Consider the following 19,060-nt stretch of genomic DNA (forward strand, 5'->3'; position numbering starts at 1 on the left):
GCAAATAAAACGCCGCTACTCGCTACCAATTGATAAAAAGTAACGCGCTACCATTACCAGTGCTCGAACCGAAAGAAGGGCGCGCTACCGCTACTTCTAAAGGCTACTTCTGTCTTTAACCTGACACAAAGCTCTATCTAAGTACCTTGGAAAATTTAGATGACCTCGACAACGAGTGATATCACCTTTTAGTACAGTGCCACATTTGTTTGCACTACCATTTTAACGTCGTTGTGGAAAACAAGTTTTAATGTAGGTGAAATTTTATTCTTATAATTCAGTGTTTCTATCAAAATCTTTAAAACGATTTATTTTTTTCACTTTGAGTTGGAAAGTAGCTAGTAGCAAAAGTATGACTGAACCAAAGTAACGCCTCTCCGCTACTGCAACATTGAGAAAAAAGTAGCGTCGCTACTCTAACAAAACTGTGGTATCGCCACCGCTATTTATGGAAATCTTCGAAGATACAAGGTGAGAGCAGCAAATGATTACTGAAACGTACAGCTTGCAGTTGCAATCACCAAATTCAAATTTGTGTTGCGCTAGGACGTGCTAAGTTACATGGTTTATTATTTGTTGAACCCCATAATACGAGCTGTTTTCGTACGCAGAAAGCACATCACGCGCTATCTTAGCCCCGTGTTAATTAATCGTTAATAACGGGAGCTATGAAAATCACAGAGCCAAAATATTTTAAAAGATAATAGCCGTGTGTATTGTGCGTATAGAAATTAAATTTTCTCCAAAAAATTTATTGAAATAAATTGTTTGAGACGAGAAAACGTCAGAAAGTCGGTTTTTATTCTAATTTCCCAAAAATAGCTTCAAAATTGAAAGTTTTGAGTTATAACATAGAGTAATGCTAACCTAAACAAAAAATTACTTTTGCTCATAAATATAAGGCATTTTTGGGCGGTTTTACATATCAAAGTAAGCACTTATCAAAGCACTAACATTTAATTAAATTATATATATCTAGCTTTGCACGAAAATGTCTAGTCACCTGAGACGAAATGCTTATTGTGAAGGGCAGGAAGGTAGAAAGATTACCAGTGTAGGTTTAGAAAGATCGCAAAGAACAAAAACTAAAAGTCAAGAAATTTCACATTTCTAGCATATTTCCTTCTGAAAAATATTTCACTATTAGAATGAGGCGTCCTCATAAAGCCCGGTGTCGCTTCAGATAAGGTTAAAGAACCCAACAGGCCTTATTGCTCCTAAATCGTGATGTGACTTGGAACGTAAGTATGTTAGGCTATTTGATGCTTTCCGCACATTGCCCCAACAGCTTTTGCCTCTGCAAAGACAATAGCACACGAAGTAGCATGAACTTTAAAAGTCACCCATCTATTGCAATTCGCTGAAAACCCAAGTCATTGCGGTCTGGGTGTCTATGCCTGAAATCTACTTTCATTCAAAGGTTGTTTTAATGCTTTTTTTGTGAAGACGTTTTTTTTAAATTGTAAGTCATACAAGAAGGCGAAATGGAAAGTGTATTGGTTTACAAATTGTTTTGCAATTGATTTCAAAGCCATGTCTAAAACAGCAAAGCAGAAATCTACTCCGTTTTTGCTTTGAAGATCGTGTGGTTTCCTTTGTTATATATATTATTTCGTCCCCTCCGTTAGCTCAGTGGTTACGCGCCCGGCTCAAAATCACGCGGCGCTGGTTTGACTCTCGGGGTGTACGCTTGAGCAACGCATTTCAAGACTGCTCTCCATTCAGCGGCACCTAGTGAATGGAATAATTCCCAGGCAACAACACTTCAACAATCGGAAACTTCACTCTGCCAATCTCGGTAACCGGCCCTGTCTCAAGAGCCTCTACAAGTATGCGAAACTACCAGGAATAACCAATCAAGGCTTTGTCAGTCCGAGAATAAAGATTTAAAACCCATTTTTCTTTTTGTCAAATCACCGTTTCCTTTTTCCATCATTTGTTTATGCTCAAATAATAAAAGAGTTTTGAGTCCTTTGACAATTTCAGAATGTATCATCTAAATTTGTTGAAAGCTTTCATCGGATCTGTCTTTATCATCGGTTAACCTTTGTCGCCATCAAGTGTAATGTATCTAGGTTCAAAGCAACATCACAATTCTGCAACATTGCCTGAGAGGTTTATTTGAAAAACATATTGTCTCATGCAACTAGGCACACCAAGGAAGCGATACTAAGACAGTTTATCGAACGACTATTGATCGAACGACAGCTTATCGAAACGACAGTTTATCGAACAATTAATCGAACGACTGTTTATCGAAACGACAGTTTATCGAAACGACAGTTTATCGAACGACAACTAATCGAACGACTGTTTATCGAAACGACAGTTTATCGAAACGAGTATTCACCGAACGACAATTTATCGTACGACAGTTAATCGAAAACCTAACCCCTAACCCAAAACCTAACCCTAACCCTTAACCTCTAACCCTTAACCCCTTAACCCCTAACCCTTAACCCTTAACCCCTAACCCTTAACCCCTAACCCCTAACCCTTAACCCTTAACCCCTAACCCCTGAGTATGCCATTGCATATGTGCTTCGTCGATCGATGAACTGTCGTTTCGATAAACAGTCGGTTCGATGAACTGTCGTTTCGATGAATTGTCGTTAGATAAACTGTCTTTCGATAAACTGTCGTTCGATAAATTGTCTTTCGATAAATTGTCGCGTCACGCAAGGAAGCATACCCATGTCTGCCCCGATAGCTTAATTGGTTAGCGCGTGACTTTGTGAACGAAGAAGCTTCAAGATTAAGCGGCGCTGGTTCGACTCTGGGGTGTGCGCTTAAGCAACACATTCTAAGGACTGCTCTCCATTCAGCTGAACCTAATGAATGGAATAATTCTGCGGCAACAAGACTTGAACAATCAGAAACTTCACTCTGTCAATCTCGGTAACCATGTTAGCCCAATACAGGTGGATAATTAATTATAGGAATAAACTGAATTCCATTCCCAAGTTACGTTACCACAGTAATGCGGAAACTCGCAATAAATATTACCTTTAAAGTTTGTTCGTTATAAAACAGCTAACAACGCTTAATTTTGAACTTACTGGCCAGTGGCCACTACCATCAGCAAAAAAGCGGAAAATAAACAAATTTTAACGTGACCGAAAAATGATAATGACGTCACAAACTCGTTTGTAAATGCTTGATTGGTAACAATGATATTGAAAACACGATCTCAGTGGTGACGTGTGTTCTTACAATGTCATTGCTACTTCTTTAATCGAAGTTAGGGCTCAAGTTAAGCCGAAAACGTTCGACTGTTAAAGCTATTTGTAAATATCTAAAATATATTGTTATAATGCTGTTGTTTTGTTGTGTCTTGCCTGCCTTTGGTACAAGAAAGCAAACTCTCTCTCGAAACTATCCTTCAGTGGTTTTCAACCTTTTTGGTCGAACGGAACCCAATAAAACATTCCAAAAGCTCGAGGAACCCTGTTCAATAATAATTTAATTGCCTTATGCAAAAAACATCGTTTGATTAATAAAATTAAATTAAAATTCTCATGTTCAGATTTATTCATATACAATAAAAATACAAACTGTAAAAATTTACATTTATTCTCATAAAAAATTCAAAAAGAAACTTGAGCCTGGTGTTTCTTGCACAAGTCTGTAACATTGGGGCGTGTGTTTGACAGACACACACGAAGTTCATCTTCCACAGACATCAATATTTGATTATATTTAAACAATATGCATATAATAATAAAACAGACTCTTGGATTTAAATTTAAACTTGCGGAACCCCTAGCCTTACTGGCGGAACATGATGGTTCCGCGGAACCCTGGTTGAAAACCACTTCTATACTTTTTTAATTGTATTCGCGGTTTCAGAATATGTTCGTTTTAAATGTATCAGTTGCTCAATTTAAGTGACCTGTGACCCTTTATGCAAATCTTGAGTAGTGTATATTTTGTCGTGGAAACATTCTGTAAACAGTCGATCGCGTTTGTAACAATAGCAATGTTTTGGATTATTTATTATTGCTCTTCGACTGTAAAGAAGTGCCATCGACAGGGCTGATTCTTTTAATTTTTGAATCAGATTTACGATGTCATCACATTATTACCCGACTCATTCTCTCTGTGTTATGCAAGATAGAACAAAATCGGTATCGTTTTCGAAGTCTTCGGTTTGACCAGACTGGGAATCGATCCCAGATCTACCAGCACTAAAACCGAAAGCGCAACCACCTGGCCAATGAGCTTGTTAAATCAACTTATTTAAAAAGCACAACATGCAAATCAACTGTTATAAGCAATCCTATTTGCTGTTAACTTGATACAAATAAATCATCAAACAACGCCCGTTTAGTTTTTTTGTTTTTTGCCATCTGCACTTTAGCTTCAAGGCAAAACTGCATTTCCGTCTCTGTTGATTTTTAAGTTTCAATCTTTTCATAATAATTTTTCAGTTTGTGACATTTCAACGTGTTTTTATTTTGATCTGGCAATTTCTAGGAATCGACTACAAAGTAGCTTTTGGGCTGAAATTTTTCACAAAGCTCAGTTTGTAAGACAGTATGGTCAACATGATTGGACAACTGGTAACGAAAGCTTTAGCTTGAGAAGGTTTTTGTTAATTTGATAAAGAAAACTCTGTTGTAGTCAGAAAGTATGCTTGGCAAAAGTATTATTGATCAATTCCTTGATGTTAGTTACAAGCGTTTTTCAATTAAATTAAGAAAGTTGTGTAGTGGTCCACGCTTATTAAACCCAACTGGGGACCGGACGATTTTAGGGTTATTACGTCGCTGGGCCTATTAACCTTATGACTACTAAGCAGGGACTACTTACAGTACAACAATTGCACTTAGAAAAGAGTGCTTGCGGTGAATTTGTAGGTTGACTTTTAATTCTTACTTGCACAATAAAACTCCTTTCAGTTATTAAAAACTCACATTCTTGCGTAGACTTTGACAACATTTAAGGGGCTTTATTACAACATTAACAACTTATTACATTGGATGAATTGATTTACGAATTTTTTTACGCAGTAACTTTCTTGGATGACCATCAAATTTTTTGCTGCACTGTAGTCGAATTACTTTACATTGTCGAATTTACAAAAGCATACATACCTACAGCTCACTGCATGAAAAGTTTCTGAAAAGTGGACCTTCTGCATTCTTCAGAAAAGTTTGTTTATCCATAGATTGTATTCATTTTGTGTGACATGTCATGGTTCCTTTTATCTAAAACTAGATCACTGGTTGGTTGAAATCAATATGAAATTAAACAGCAATAAATTTTACCTACTGCATTTTTAGCCTATTAGTTTTATTTGGTGACGTTTAAGTGTTTTTGTTTACTTTTGTTCGGATAAATTGCATGTTTTCAGCTGAAGATAGAAAATGAGTAAAATATCAAAACTGCTTTTGCCACCAAAAAGTAAGTAAAACTATTTTAGCGTTTTCCTCGTTTTATTTTATTATTGTCGTTAAGTTTTTCCCCTCGTCGAGAGTTAGAGATAACGGTGCCAAGTTTCACGGTCGTGATATTTTTCTACTGCAATTTTGTGATCAACTCCTGACCAGTCTTTAGTATCATTAGTCCAAATTCTTGGTGGTCTGCCACCATTTCGTTTTTTATTTATTTTTCCTTCTAGTAGTTGTCTTTGCATAGAATTATTGCGAATCATATGGCCAAAATATTTCAATTTTCTTGTTATTTGTTTGAAGAATTTTCATTTTGATTTGCATTCTAAATAGTTCATCGTCGCTTGTGATTTTATTCTTCCATGATGTTTTGAACATTTTAAGCGCTCTATTTTAGCAACGCTACATTTAATTTACTCCTTATCTGATGCAAATTATACAACTTTGTGTAGAAATCAAAACTACGACTACGGTGGTCTATTCTTTGGCTGCCGTCGACGATGAATCATATCTTCTTCTAGAATGCGTCGTCAACACCACTCAAAAAGAGTCTTTCAGTCCACGAAAAATGCTTCAATCACCATTTTCCAAGCTTTTTGGGGCCGCAACAAGTTCCAAACGCAGTCAATCGACTCTGGACAAGTTAAGTCAAGTTGAAGAAAAAACAAAAAATATAAATTTGAACTCTAAAGAGGATGTTTCAAAACGTCAGTCAACTACTGACGATTCTCTGGCCAGTCCCAAAAAAGTACCTCGATTATGTGTTACTCCTTATTCTTTGGCATCAACAAGTTCGGATTGTAGTCAACCCAATCCTCAAATTGTTGCTAGTCGAGTTGGAGAAAAAACAGAGGAAGAAGATTCAAATGAAGACGAGTCGAAATCTGAAGAGCACCTTTGGAATCTCATCAATGTGTTAAGCTTTCCTCGCCAGCTTAAGACTGCTCCCGGAACTGTTTGGTTTAAAGGAGGTGGAGAACCCGAGCTGATAGAAAAGTTATGCAAAAAACATTTTCAAAATCAAGCAATGATTCGTCAATCTGTAAAATCATCAGGTTTAACAACTGATGGTCAAAGTGCCTCAACATCTCAAGCTCAAGGTGCCTCGACATTTGCAGCTCAAAATGCAACAGGACAGGTATCACTAAGTCAAAATAACTTCAACAGAATATATTTTCAGTATAATATTGTTTTTATTACTTCACAATGTTAGATACACACGACCTGTTTTAGCCTGATGTTGCGAGTTTACTGTGGTAGTAGTGAATTGCACTAGCTTTCGGAACACAGTTCCAACAGCTAGTGCAAACCGCTACTACCACAGCAAACTCGCAACATCCAGCTAAAACAGGTCGTTAATATCCACATTGTAAAGTAATCAACGATCATGCTGCTAAAAGCGAAACTCAATCTATTGTTTTTATTACTAGTTTGTAGCTTTGCTTTCTAACAAATGAATCGTCATCACAGGCATGACGTTGATAGTGAATCATCAGCACTGATCAGGTGCTTTTGGATCTAAAGTTATTCAGTTTAGAAATATCCTGTGAACATCTTTATGGGTTTGAATTTAGCGGGTTGAGTGTTGTCCTGACAGTGTTGATGTGATGCCATAATCATGGTTTGTATTTCATTGCTTTTGAACCCAAACCGAGATAGTGCTAGGAGCACAGGATTGTTGTAGTGGAGTAAAATTTTAGGAAAACATTGAATAGTTTTCAGCCATGTCTGGTCAGGGCCTCTGAGAGAAATTTTCACTAAGGGAACGAGGAGTCATTCCGGGCCCTCCTCTTACTACGGGCCCCCCTTTGTCTTGGGCAAAACGCGTGATGTTTGCTTAGGCGTATTGCACACCATACATTTTACTGCAAAATTGGACATCTGTTGAAAGATAACGTTTCTTCATTAACTTTTGCATTCGCCACATGCCTAGCAGAGGTGAACGAAGTCACTTTCTTTAACTCCGGCTCCTGCTCCAACTCCAAAATTTATTTCAAAATGAAATAAGCGTAAAACTATCCTTTTCAAATAGTTTTTAAAAAAACACAAAAAATCCCAAAAACACCAGGACTTTTAAAAAATGTCGGGTTTTTCTCAACCCTGCTTTTGCTACACTATGCCCCCCCCCCCCCGGACAGGAGAATAACCAACTTTTATGATTTAATTTAAAGTGCTTTTAACAGAACATTTTTGCACCTAAAGCATTAAATCACCACTTTGGGCCCCTAATTTGCCCGCAATGCATTCAATTACCTTTCCGAGCTCTTCTGTTACATTACGGGCACCCCAGGACTAAATAATACAACATTTATGCTTGAATTTGGTCGTTTAGGTTGGTTTTAACCAAACATTTTTGCGCGTAGACTATACAATCACTATCTCGGGCCCCCAGCAATCACAGGCCTGGGCCCTCAAGGATACGCCGTACCCTCCGTACCCCCCCTCTCATAGGCTTTGTGTATCATTTGCAGTCAGCCCTCGACTTTTACAGACAACCTTTGATTCTTTAGTACAATGTGTTTCCCCGATAATTTCACTAGTATTTTTGTATTAACCCTTTTTCTTGATTTCGTTTATTTTTTAATCAGATGTTAAGCGACGGAATCATGAGCCTTGTGTACTTTCATCGCTATTTGTATCTGATTGGAATTGTTGTTCGTGGTAAAGCAACCGAGCAGGTTTTTCGGATAGAACTTTCTCTAGAGGACGGCAGAAAACCACTTTGTCTGCTGTGGGAAAAAGTTCCCCCTCTTCCAAGCCCATGCCCATACCATGCTGCCAATGCCATGATTGATTGCTCAGGTTTGCTACATGAAATTCTTATGATTCTATCTGAATAAGGACCTTCTGATGATCCTTCTTTTATAGTAAAACAGACTGTCAAGGGTTTAAAGACTAATAGCCTAACTATATTTGCTATTATTATGACATATAATAATAACAATATTTGTATAGCCCCACATCCACAGTCAAACTATGCTCCTGGGCGCTGTGCATGACAATGTTGATAATTAATGCGGTACTTTCAGTCATAATGTTCGTTGAAATAGAACGTTTTCAAGCGAGCTTTGAATTCATTTAAATGTTCAGCTTCTTTTACACAAATAGGCAAACAGTTCCAGCAACTGGCAGCAACAACTGGGAAGGTGCGATTTCCATATTGTGTCTTACATGAAGGGTTGCACAAGAGCAATTGATATTGAGAACGCAAAGTTCTGGCAGGTATATAATGAACAAGCAAAGTGTCCAGATAGTTCGGAGCAAAACCATGGAAAACTTTTAAAATTAATAGACATATTTTGAAGCGAATACGATACAATACTGGAAGCCAATGCAGGGATTTTAGTATAGGAGTGATATGCCCACGTTTACGTGTTAAAGTAATTAGCCGAGCGGCAGCATTCATATATTTTGAGGCAGCATATATATATTTTGTGTATAACATAACAACAATATTTTTGAAAAATATGATGTGTACACGTTCACAATTGATGTGACGCAATCTGGCAGCAGCGGCAAAACCGTTTGGTGATGATGATGTTCAGTGGCGTATTTAGAAAGTTTGTTAGGGGGCGGGGGGGGCAAGACATTGCGTCAGTCAGACGCGTAGCGGCTGACTCAGAGGCTGGAGGCCAATGGGGGACTGGGAGTAGTACACACGGGGTAGTCTAAACGGTAGTACACAGAAATTTCAAATTTGGTGAAAATGGCTGTTAATTGGTTCAAATTTTTTGTACATGGGTTAAAATTAGACCTGTTTGATGTTTTAAATAGGACGCATTAAATAGACGCATTTATACTAAAATGTCATATGATGTGTCAGAACGGGGGAAGGGGGTTAGCTGAAACCGTCAGAATACCGTCAGATAGGGGAGGGGGGTCCAAAATCAAGAGCGAATCCGCAGAAGTACGGTAAGTTATCGGCTTTAATCAATGAACCAACAAAAGATATCAAACACTTCAAAACATAAACAATAAGTTGCTGTAGTCCTTCCGACCTCGAATACCTTTTGAACATTCTCGGCGATTCGCAATGACAATTTACAGTTTAATGCGATGGCTGCGCTTGGCAAATATATCAATGACTGCCTCATACTCGAGTACAATATCCTTGTTTAATACATCTGAGCTAGACCATCCAAACGTAGCTAGGATGAATCATCTAAGCAATTATGTCTTGCGCTACAACGTTTTTTGTTGTTGCAAAATTTGTACTTTTTTACCTGATCATTAGAGGGAGGCCATCGCCCTTTATCCCCCCCCCCTAAATACGCTACTGATGATGTTAATGGTTATGGTGATCATAATGATGATATGGTATAGCAATGGATCTACTTAGATCAATTAAATATCAGTTCCGGTGCCCCATAGCTAACACGCTTTACAGATGATCTTGTGTTGCTCCTCGGCAGAATCAAACAATACTCCAAGCTGAATTGGAAAGTGACGAAAGTTTTCCAAGAGTAGTGAGCTAAACATCACTTGAAAGAAGACAGTTTGTATGGTAGTCCTACAGGGAATCACTATTACACTACATGATTTATTGCTTGGATTACAGGATAGCTTTTAGTGCTTGGTAGCTAGTAGCTACAGCAAACATGCCAAATAATCTCAAAACAGTCGTTACGGCTAGAATTAAGGCTGCTTGATGGTCTGATTGGAAGTACTATTGTATTTCTTTGTTTGTTTTTTACGCTACTCAGTACTTATCCAATTCTTTATAATTGTAGCCTACATAGTAAATATTTTATATGAGAGCACCTTGACTTACGTAAACGCATGTTTTTTCGGTGCCTCCATGGTGTAACTTCCATATAAATAAAAGTAATAGGCTACGCTTTATTTTTTGGTATTGCATATTGAAATTATTATGGAGCTATGCCGAAATAAACTTGATTGACTAATTAATTGGAGCAAACCAATTGATAAACTGTTTGACAATCTTATTTCACTGGACCAAAAATGACGTTATAAGGCAGAGATTCGTGCTATTCGGCTTAGAAAAATGGACAACAATCAAGTGAGAAATATACAGGTTGGAAGTTAACAAAGTAAAGATGTTGCCATGAGCTGCTGAAATAATGAAGTTCGATAGAATCAAAAATGAATACATTCGTAGTTCTCGTACTTAGACTAACAGTACTGGATAACATTACTCTGTAAAGCAGGTTACGATACTGTCAAAATTTTTAAGAAATGAAGAGAACCACCTTATTAACAAACGCATAATCTAAAAGGGTTTGGATGGTGCTAGTGTGGACGGCCCAAAAGAAGGTGACGGGACATGTCTACAACGACATGGCGAATCTCCGTATCATAAACTAGTCGGCTGCATAGCCGAGTGGTGGGAGCCCTGGAACGGCAATCGAAAGGGCGCTGGTTCGACACCGCTCAAGAGCATGCGGCTGTTTCGTTGGCAGAACAGGCGGTTTCTTTGGCAGGCAGGACATGGAAAGGGCGCTGGTTCGAAGGGTGAAACAGTCTGTTGAGGTTTTTAAGTGAATAGCAACTAGGGGAGGGTGGGGTAAGATGAGCACCTTTTTGCTTAAGTCGCTTTACAAAAGAACGGTTTGTTATGGAAAATTTTAATAGAGTGAACTTGAAGCACTAGTGAATCAGCTACATTTTAGATTGAGTTTTATCACCTTGCGATTTTTATATTTTTTATATTGATACTTATTTGCGTGTTGCTCAACTTACCCCGGCATAAATTGTATGGGGTAAATTGAGCAATGACCTGGGGTAAGTTGAGCAATTCGATTAAGTTGAATCATTCCTCTGTCAGTTTTTTTGTATAATTGCGAGGCATTATGCTTTACAACACAACACTGTTTTTTTTTTATCTAATACGAACCGAAAAAGACACAAATTCAACAGTTCAAACATTAAATAAGCTAAGGCTATTTCTTTTAGGGTAAGTAGAGCAACTGCTCCAAGATACTTCAACTAGCATTGCACACTTTACCCCATCCTGATTTATGTGACAAAATTACAAATATTTAAAAAACTACAAGACTAACCAACCTGAACGCTTTATTGAATATCCTCACACTTTATGCTAACCAATACAAAAAACAAATTTGATTTACATACTGTAACAATAGTTATTCTGTTTTTGGCAAAAAAATAAAAAATTTCGAATTTTTGACATAAACAATATAATTGCGTGCCATTGCAAAATGCAATTTTCAGTGGACATAACAAATACATTGAATGAAGTGGCATTATGAGTGATAAACCAGTGATAGTGATATATCAGTGATATCATCATGAGTCGTATAATAAATCCAGAATAAAAATAAAAAATCCCGCCGACTCGTTTTTCCGACAACAGGGTTGCTCATCTTACCCCATTGCACACTTTATCCCAGTCTCTCCTACATTTAAGGAGTACAGTACATGTTTTATATGGTATATGTGACATGTGATACATGTGATACCCTATAACCAATATAGGTTACACATATGGCATGTCATGTCAAGCTAAAAACGTTTACACCTTGAAATCATTTTTCTTTGAAAGATATAATACCTAAATGTGGCAGACATCATGACTAATTGATCAACACTTCTAAAATTTTATCGTTTTATGAGACAAACAAACGACACTATTTATAAACTGGCAGCCAAAAATGATAACTTCAAAGGCACATGTAGCCTAATCGAAATTTTGATTGGTTTAGCAGCCAATCGTTTTGCAAGATTACTCGCAAATGTGTTTTTTAAGAGCCATTCTTTTTTCGAAATTCATTCTTGAAATATTTTTCTCCACTTCTTTTTGAATAAGTCTTTTATCCGATTATTTGTATGCCTATAACATTCAAAATTTCAATTAATATAACCATTTAGTTATTTCTATGTGATAAATGATAGTGGATTGTCTTAAAAGTAAGTGGCAGCTGATAACATAACCAGGTGCATGGCACATACAGTTGGTAAAGGAGCAAAAAAGGCGAATTGCATCTCACCCAAACAACCACTGAACCTCGAAACTTGATTTTCAATTATTAAAAACACTGCATTTGCATTACGAATATATGAACAATGCAGATCCTTGTTTGTGATGCTTCTTGAAATGAACTAATATTTATGTTACAATTTTGGTAGAGAGGTGACTTTATTTAACCATAGACAGATAAAACCAAGCAACTACATGGCATTTAACATCATACATCACAGTGAACATAAATATGTGAGTGAACCAAATTATTGTATTGTATTTATTTTAAAAATCAGTTCTTTTCGTTACTTGAAAAGGGCTAGCTTGAGTATGGCCGAAAATGTTCGTAGTTTATAGTTTATGTTTCCTCTAATGTATGATGTTAAATGCCGTGTGGTTGCATGGTTTTATCTGTCTGTGGCAGTGGTTCTCAAACTTTTTGTTTTTGCGGACCCTTTTTGGTACCTTCGAAGCGGTCGCGGACCCTTAAAAAAAATTATCTGAATTTTGGTATATCGCTTCTCTTATAATGGAATCAAATGTTTCATAAGTTTCGAAGCGACACATTTAGAAGAATTTGCTGAACTCGCGATGCACTTATGACGACTGATGAGATTGACGAAATTATGTTATGGGCTATATGTTGACACACAGGATCAAAAATCAGTAATCTATATGCTGATTTTTAATGTTTTTCCCTAAATTTTATCAAAAATTAATAGATATTTTCAACCGTTACAAAGACTTTCTCCCTTTTTTGATTTCTGATCAGTAATTACGATTATAAACAATTAGTAATTCGTTAGGCTATAATCTTTGTCATTGCAAAATTGTGAGTGGTGATAGACTGCTGACTAACGTTTGCATTTCTAAGTTAAGCATTGATCAATAATCTGCTGTCTCAAAAGAATTCAGTTGAACATAGCCTTATTTAAAAATTAATTTACTTATATGATATTTTTATAGTTATGAAACCAAACTTTTGTGCAATTTCCTTTGAAACTTCAAACGACGCACCAGTTCGTTGCGAAGTACAGTTTGAAAATCACTGTAGGCTAATACACAAATAAAGCACAACTAACAAACAATTTTTAAATTTTGTAATTTATCAATTATGCTGCAAACTCGGAAACTTTCACGGACCCCCTGAAATCGCTTCGCAGACCCCAGGTTAAGAAGCATTGGTCAATGGTTAATATTTATGTCATTAACAATAATTCAATTGTTTAGTTCTCGATAAACTCGATTCAATTGTGGTGATTGGTGGAGAATCGTCCTCAACGCGTCTCCTTACACTTTGCTTCACCGATAAGCGTTATGTGAAGATGATTGGATGGAAAGAAGATGACATTCGCCAAGACTGTAAAGTACCCAGGATGAAGCATTGTTTAATAGCCAATAGAGGTGAAGGTTTGAAGTTATACGTTACAGTTCTAAATTCATCACAGGATTAAGGAAAATTTGCTTGAACTTGGATTTTGCAATAACGCTAAAAGTTTAATGAAAGTATGGGACTGTTAATATCGTATCTATTTAAAAACACTTATTCGAATATTCAGCTGAAAATATCTGCTGTAATGGTGGACTATGTTGCATTGCACAAACTAACTTGTGTTATTAGCTTATGCAGTTTTAATCATTTATCTGAGATAATTTATCAAGTGAGTTTCACCTTAGCTTTTGTGAAACTTTCAGAGAGGGAATGTAGAGAATGTATTCTAATGCATATCGATTACTGAAATTAGCAGTCTTGAAATGCGTTGCTCAAGCGCACACCGCGAGAGCCGAACCAGCGCCGCTTGATCTTGAGGCCGGCGTTTAACCACTGAGCTAACGGGGCGAACATAAACTATATGTATTACGTTACGTTGAAAGTGTCTCTACACACAGCTTGAAGTAACAGTCATTGTTGTAGTATTTGTAATAATATGATTGTTCTGCATCAATGTCGGCTACAGCTTCAGCCGGCCAGAAGGTTATACATCTTCCTCGCCGGCTGAAGCAGTAGCCGACATTGATGCAGAACAAGCATATTACTACAAATACTACAACAGTGATACAGTCATGGCAATTCAATGCTGGTTTATGTCAAAATATACATTATTTCCTTTCAGCTGGTATATATGTGTTGGGCGGTATAGATAAAGGTGGTTTTCCAGTATTATATTCTGAAAGAAGCTCAAACAACCCGGATGTATTTGATAGTGAGGTTTGGCATTTTGCATCTCCGCTGAGCCACGCAAAAGTATCTTTTATTGTTGTGCCTAAAGATAAATACATTTATGCGATTGGTAAGTAACATTTTGCGATCCTTTGGATGGAAACTAAAAACAACATTTACTACTAGAATGTTGTATCCTAAAATTAGGGCTAAGTTGAAATTAAAACTTTTCCCACCTACAATTAGCCAAGTTCATGTCTAGTTGTGGAAATGTTGAAGTTATAAGAAAACAGAATGGTTAGAAGTGATGTCTCTGTTTGGGGACGCCATCAGTTGCCTTGCAATTGACATGCTTGTGTTTATTGTGAGAGCCATAAACAACAAAGACAATGAGCGATTTACAAGCGTGCATTGCGCTTCGCTAACAATACCGATGTGGCCACGCTAGCCATCAAGACTTTTCCATGAACATTTGTTACTGGGCTGTCGAGTTTGGTAACAATTGCAGTAAGAATTGCCAGCGATAGACACGTGTTTTTCCTATGAAGCTGGGTCCATCAGCATCGTACCACTAATTGATGCCACAGGGTTCTCAACGCTGCTTTTGCCAGTCAAGGAATCCGACCATCATTGCCAATTCTTGCAATACTCGACTGCTGAGAATCAACAATATTAGTGATCTCCGTTAAATGTCTTCACACCTTTAGCATGCAAATTGACTTCTAAGAATTGCCTAAACTTTTAGCAACTACTTAAGGTTGTTCATTAACTGGACCAATATTTGTGGTATGCTTTGAAGGTGGATGTCATGCAACAGAGAAAGGCGTCGTAACAATGGAAAGATGCAAACCTAGCAGAGTAACACCTGAGAACTGGATAACTTTAAATGGATTCCAATCGGATACTCATTGCTTGATTGGTTGTATAATTGAAGACAACATTTGCATTCTTGGCGGGTAAGATTCTCAAATAATAAATCAAAATTCTCATTAATTACATGAGATTATATTCCCTTGTGAACTAGCGGTTGCATTCGTTTGATAAAAGGCACAACTGGAAAGTACAAACTAAGTGATGGTGCACACAACTCAATGTGAGATGAAACTGATCGAACAATAACCTTTTTGTAGTTGACAAATTGTCCTTTGAAAAAAATTAACTTGAAAGACCGCGCTTTTGGCATAGCCTTTATGTGATATTGGAAATTGTTGGGTTTCATAAATGACAATCTTTTGGCTCTGCTTGCCAATTACTATGACTGTAACACCAAGTTCCAGTTATAATTAGTTGGACATCCCTTACTCCTATGAACTCATAGTTCAGTGACGTAGGCTAAGTAACAGAAACAGAACGCTTTACTGAAAAATTTCCAAAATTAGTTTCATTTGAAAATATATTCTGCATCAAAATTGTGACGTGGTATTATTTTAGTAGCGTTTGACCTCACAGTACAAATTGAAGTGTTTATTTGAAAATTACAGGTTGCACTACCATGCCAAACAGGACCGTAGCCAGACCGCAGAGCAAGGGAGGCCAACTTTTTGTCAGGGGGGGCCAAAAAAATTTAAATAATTTTGGCATTTTTACCTCTTAAATACCCGTATCCACAAAAATTGCAATATATCAGATTAGTGTTAAGACCAACACTGGTTTCTTATTTTATCCGCTAGTTAAATCACGGCAACCATGTTACAATGACCAACATAACACAGAATTGTTGACTTGTTGTACTGTATAAAAATAGAGGTACTTGTTATGAGCAAAAACTTTAACTGGCTCGAAGAAGCTAGTGCCGAGGATTTTGATATATATGATTACATTCTGCCTATACACCCGTGAGCTAGTCTATTGCAATTGCAGTCGCAGATGTTTGGATGCAAACCGTCTCACAAACAAGTCTAAATTGATAGATTTCGATACAGAATGTTCAAAGGCCATAAGCACCAAGTTTGCCTGTCTTGGTTGTAACATGCTCCGTCTAGTGCAGTGGTTCTTAACCAGGGGTACATGAACCCCTTGGGGGTATGAAGCACCAAAGCAGGGGGTACGACGTGCAGTGTGAAATTATACGCTATTTAGGCATATGTGTGCAAAATGCGTAACAAGTCACTTTTGTATATGTCTATATACTGGAGAGGTTTCTACTTCTCAGGGATGGATGCAAGACCCATTTATTTTCAGCCTACATTCTATGGATGATAATGACCAAACCAAAGACTATCTTATTGAAATGAAAGCTAGTAGTAAAAGCAAAATGGAGTTTGATCCAATGCAGTTGGATGCCTTCTGGTGTGCACAACTCAACAAATTTCCCCAGTTAGAAAAAAGCTTTAGAAATCCTTGTGCTTTTTGCGACAACCTACCCATGTGAAACTGGGTTAACTCTTGTAAACATCAAAACTAAGTCGGGCAATCGTTTGGATCCAAGAGATAATATGCGTGTGTCTATCTCAATGAAAGTACCTCGTTTCAACATAATCATTGACGAAAAGCAGCAACAAAAAAGCCATTCGTAGACTGACTGATAAATCTTGTTGAACTTACAAGACTGTTTTCAATGCATACATTCAACACGTAAGTTATAAATACACTGAGTTTAATTCCTGTTAATCTGTTATTACAAATTTATTTGCTTCCGTCGGCCATTGTAGACAGGGGTAGGCCTACGAGAAAATTTCATGAAAGCTCAAAGGGTACGAGCGCTAAAAAGGTTAAGAAACACTGAGCGTCAACCCTTGTTAACACTGAGAATCCACACTCACAAACGGCAGTGCTAGATCCAAATGTAGCAATATCTGCTGCAAGGTTGAACACTTTACAGATCAGAAAACTAGAAACAAAATTTATTTACACTGATTGGATTGAAGAGAAAAAATAAACACTGCTTAAAAGATTACGGTTTATATTTTGTATGCGTTGTCTTCAAAAACCGCTTGCTTTACCACTGCACATTTTGCGATTTATCACTGCACAAATTCGGTTTATCACTGCACAAATTGGTTATCACTGACCCTTAGAATTAGGTATGGTACCGCGAATAGCGACAACTGATATCAAATAGCCTAATTTGTACCGGTTTGTAGGCCTGCTGGAAAACCATTCCCTCTTTTTTAGGTTATCATTCTTTTCCAAAACATTTTCATTTTGCACAGTTTTTGACAATTTTTCTACCAACCTAACACGTGTTGGCCTTGGTTGAATTGAACATGTTGAGGTTGCCAAAGGAGGGGGTAGGGGAGGGCGAAATTGTTTAATCATCTTAGCTGTTAACTAAACAAAACAATTGTAGTTAATTGGGCCTAGGTTGGAGCTCTGCAACGGGAAAGATGGGCAAAATCATTATAATTGTAGCTGTTGCTCAAGAATGTTGGGATTTTGCCAAGAGGGGCAAAATTTTTTTCAGGGGGGCGAGGCGCCCCTAGCCCCCGACTGGCTACGGGCCTGATGCCAAACCACTACAAAGTATAAACTACTTTTTTACATTTCAGGAAACCAAAAAGTTTTGATTTGAAGGCATCTGATGACGTTTATTCGATAACTTGGAACACGTCACCAACAATTGACTTGCCCACTATACATTTGGAGAATACAACTTCTACTGTTGTCCAATATACACACTCTGAATAACTATCAAATTATTTGTTGCAATGCTCGCTCAAAGACGATCTGTTATTTTGATTGATTTGTTTGATTTCACGTATTACATATTTTGCATACAAGGGTGGTTATCTGTGTTGAAAGAAATTCTCGACTTGAAATGAAACAACTCGATAGTGATTCAGCACTAACAAACAATGCTTAGCAACACCACAATGTTTAACATTATAACAAAACAAAAAGAAACTACAATAGCGAACGTTTTCGATTATTCATTTAGTCCTTTACAAGCCTTTAAAGGCCAACAACTTTTCAGTCCAAATACTGAGCATTGAATTTTACGTGCGCGGACATTTTGCCGAAACCCATTTTGCCGAAAGACATTTTGCCGAAAGGACATTATGCCGAAGGACATTTTGCCGAACGGACTAATTGCCGAAAGGACTAACTGCCGAATGGACAAATTGCCGAAACAATTTGGAAAAAAATTACTTTGAAGTGACACAAAGTCTCGTTACTATTCAAGCAGTGCTTTTGAAATAGAATCGCTCTGCTACTGTTTGTTTGCCTAAAAATTACTTTGAAGCAACACCAAGTCTCGTTACTATGCAAGCAGTGCCTTTGAACTGGTAATTATTTTGAAGTGACACCAAGTCGCAAGTCTCACTGCTATGCAAGCAATGCCTTTGAACTGATAATTATTTTGAAGTGACACCAAGTCTCGTTACCATGCAAGCAGTGGCTTTGAAATACTGTAGTAATTACTTTGCTAGTGTTGTTTGCCTAAAAATTGCTTTATATACAGTATCCACAGTTTTTGGAAATCAGTATCAGTTTGAAGTGACACCAAGTCTCATCTATAAGTATAGGCTCTAGGCTATGCAGTCTCCACAGGTTTTGGAGATCAGTATTAGACGTTCGCTTATACATATAACACTTCTGTCGGATACTTACGCGCTGTCGCACATA

The 19,060-nt window shown here is 37.3% G+C and overlaps 1 protein-coding gene across 1 annotated transcript; it reads left to right on the top strand.

Moving 5' to 3' along the window:
* The first annotated feature begins 5,369 nt into the window (after window positions 1–5,369).
* On the top strand, window positions 5,370–18,143 carry LOC145778372 (uncharacterized). The gene is made up of 7 exons (XM_082589847.1): window positions 5,370–5,406; window positions 5,846–6,531; window positions 7,982–8,195; window positions 13,564–13,737; window positions 14,448–14,624; window positions 15,294–15,450; window positions 17,983–18,143. The coding sequence occupies exons 1-7, from the start codon at window positions 5,370–5,372 to the stop codon at window positions 18,119–18,121; spliced, it is 1,584 nt and encodes a 527-aa protein (XP_082445973.1). The 3' UTR covers window positions 18,122–18,143.
* The last annotated feature ends 917 nt before the right edge of the window (window positions 18,144–19,060 follow it).

The sequence above is a fragment of the Aplidium turbinatum genome, chromosome 10, assembly GCF_918807975.1.
Source record: "Aplidium turbinatum chromosome 10, kaAplTurb1.1, whole genome shotgun sequence".
In the NCBI taxonomy this organism is placed as follows: domain Eukaryota; kingdom Metazoa; phylum Chordata; class Ascidiacea; order Aplousobranchia; family Polyclinidae; genus Aplidium; species Aplidium turbinatum.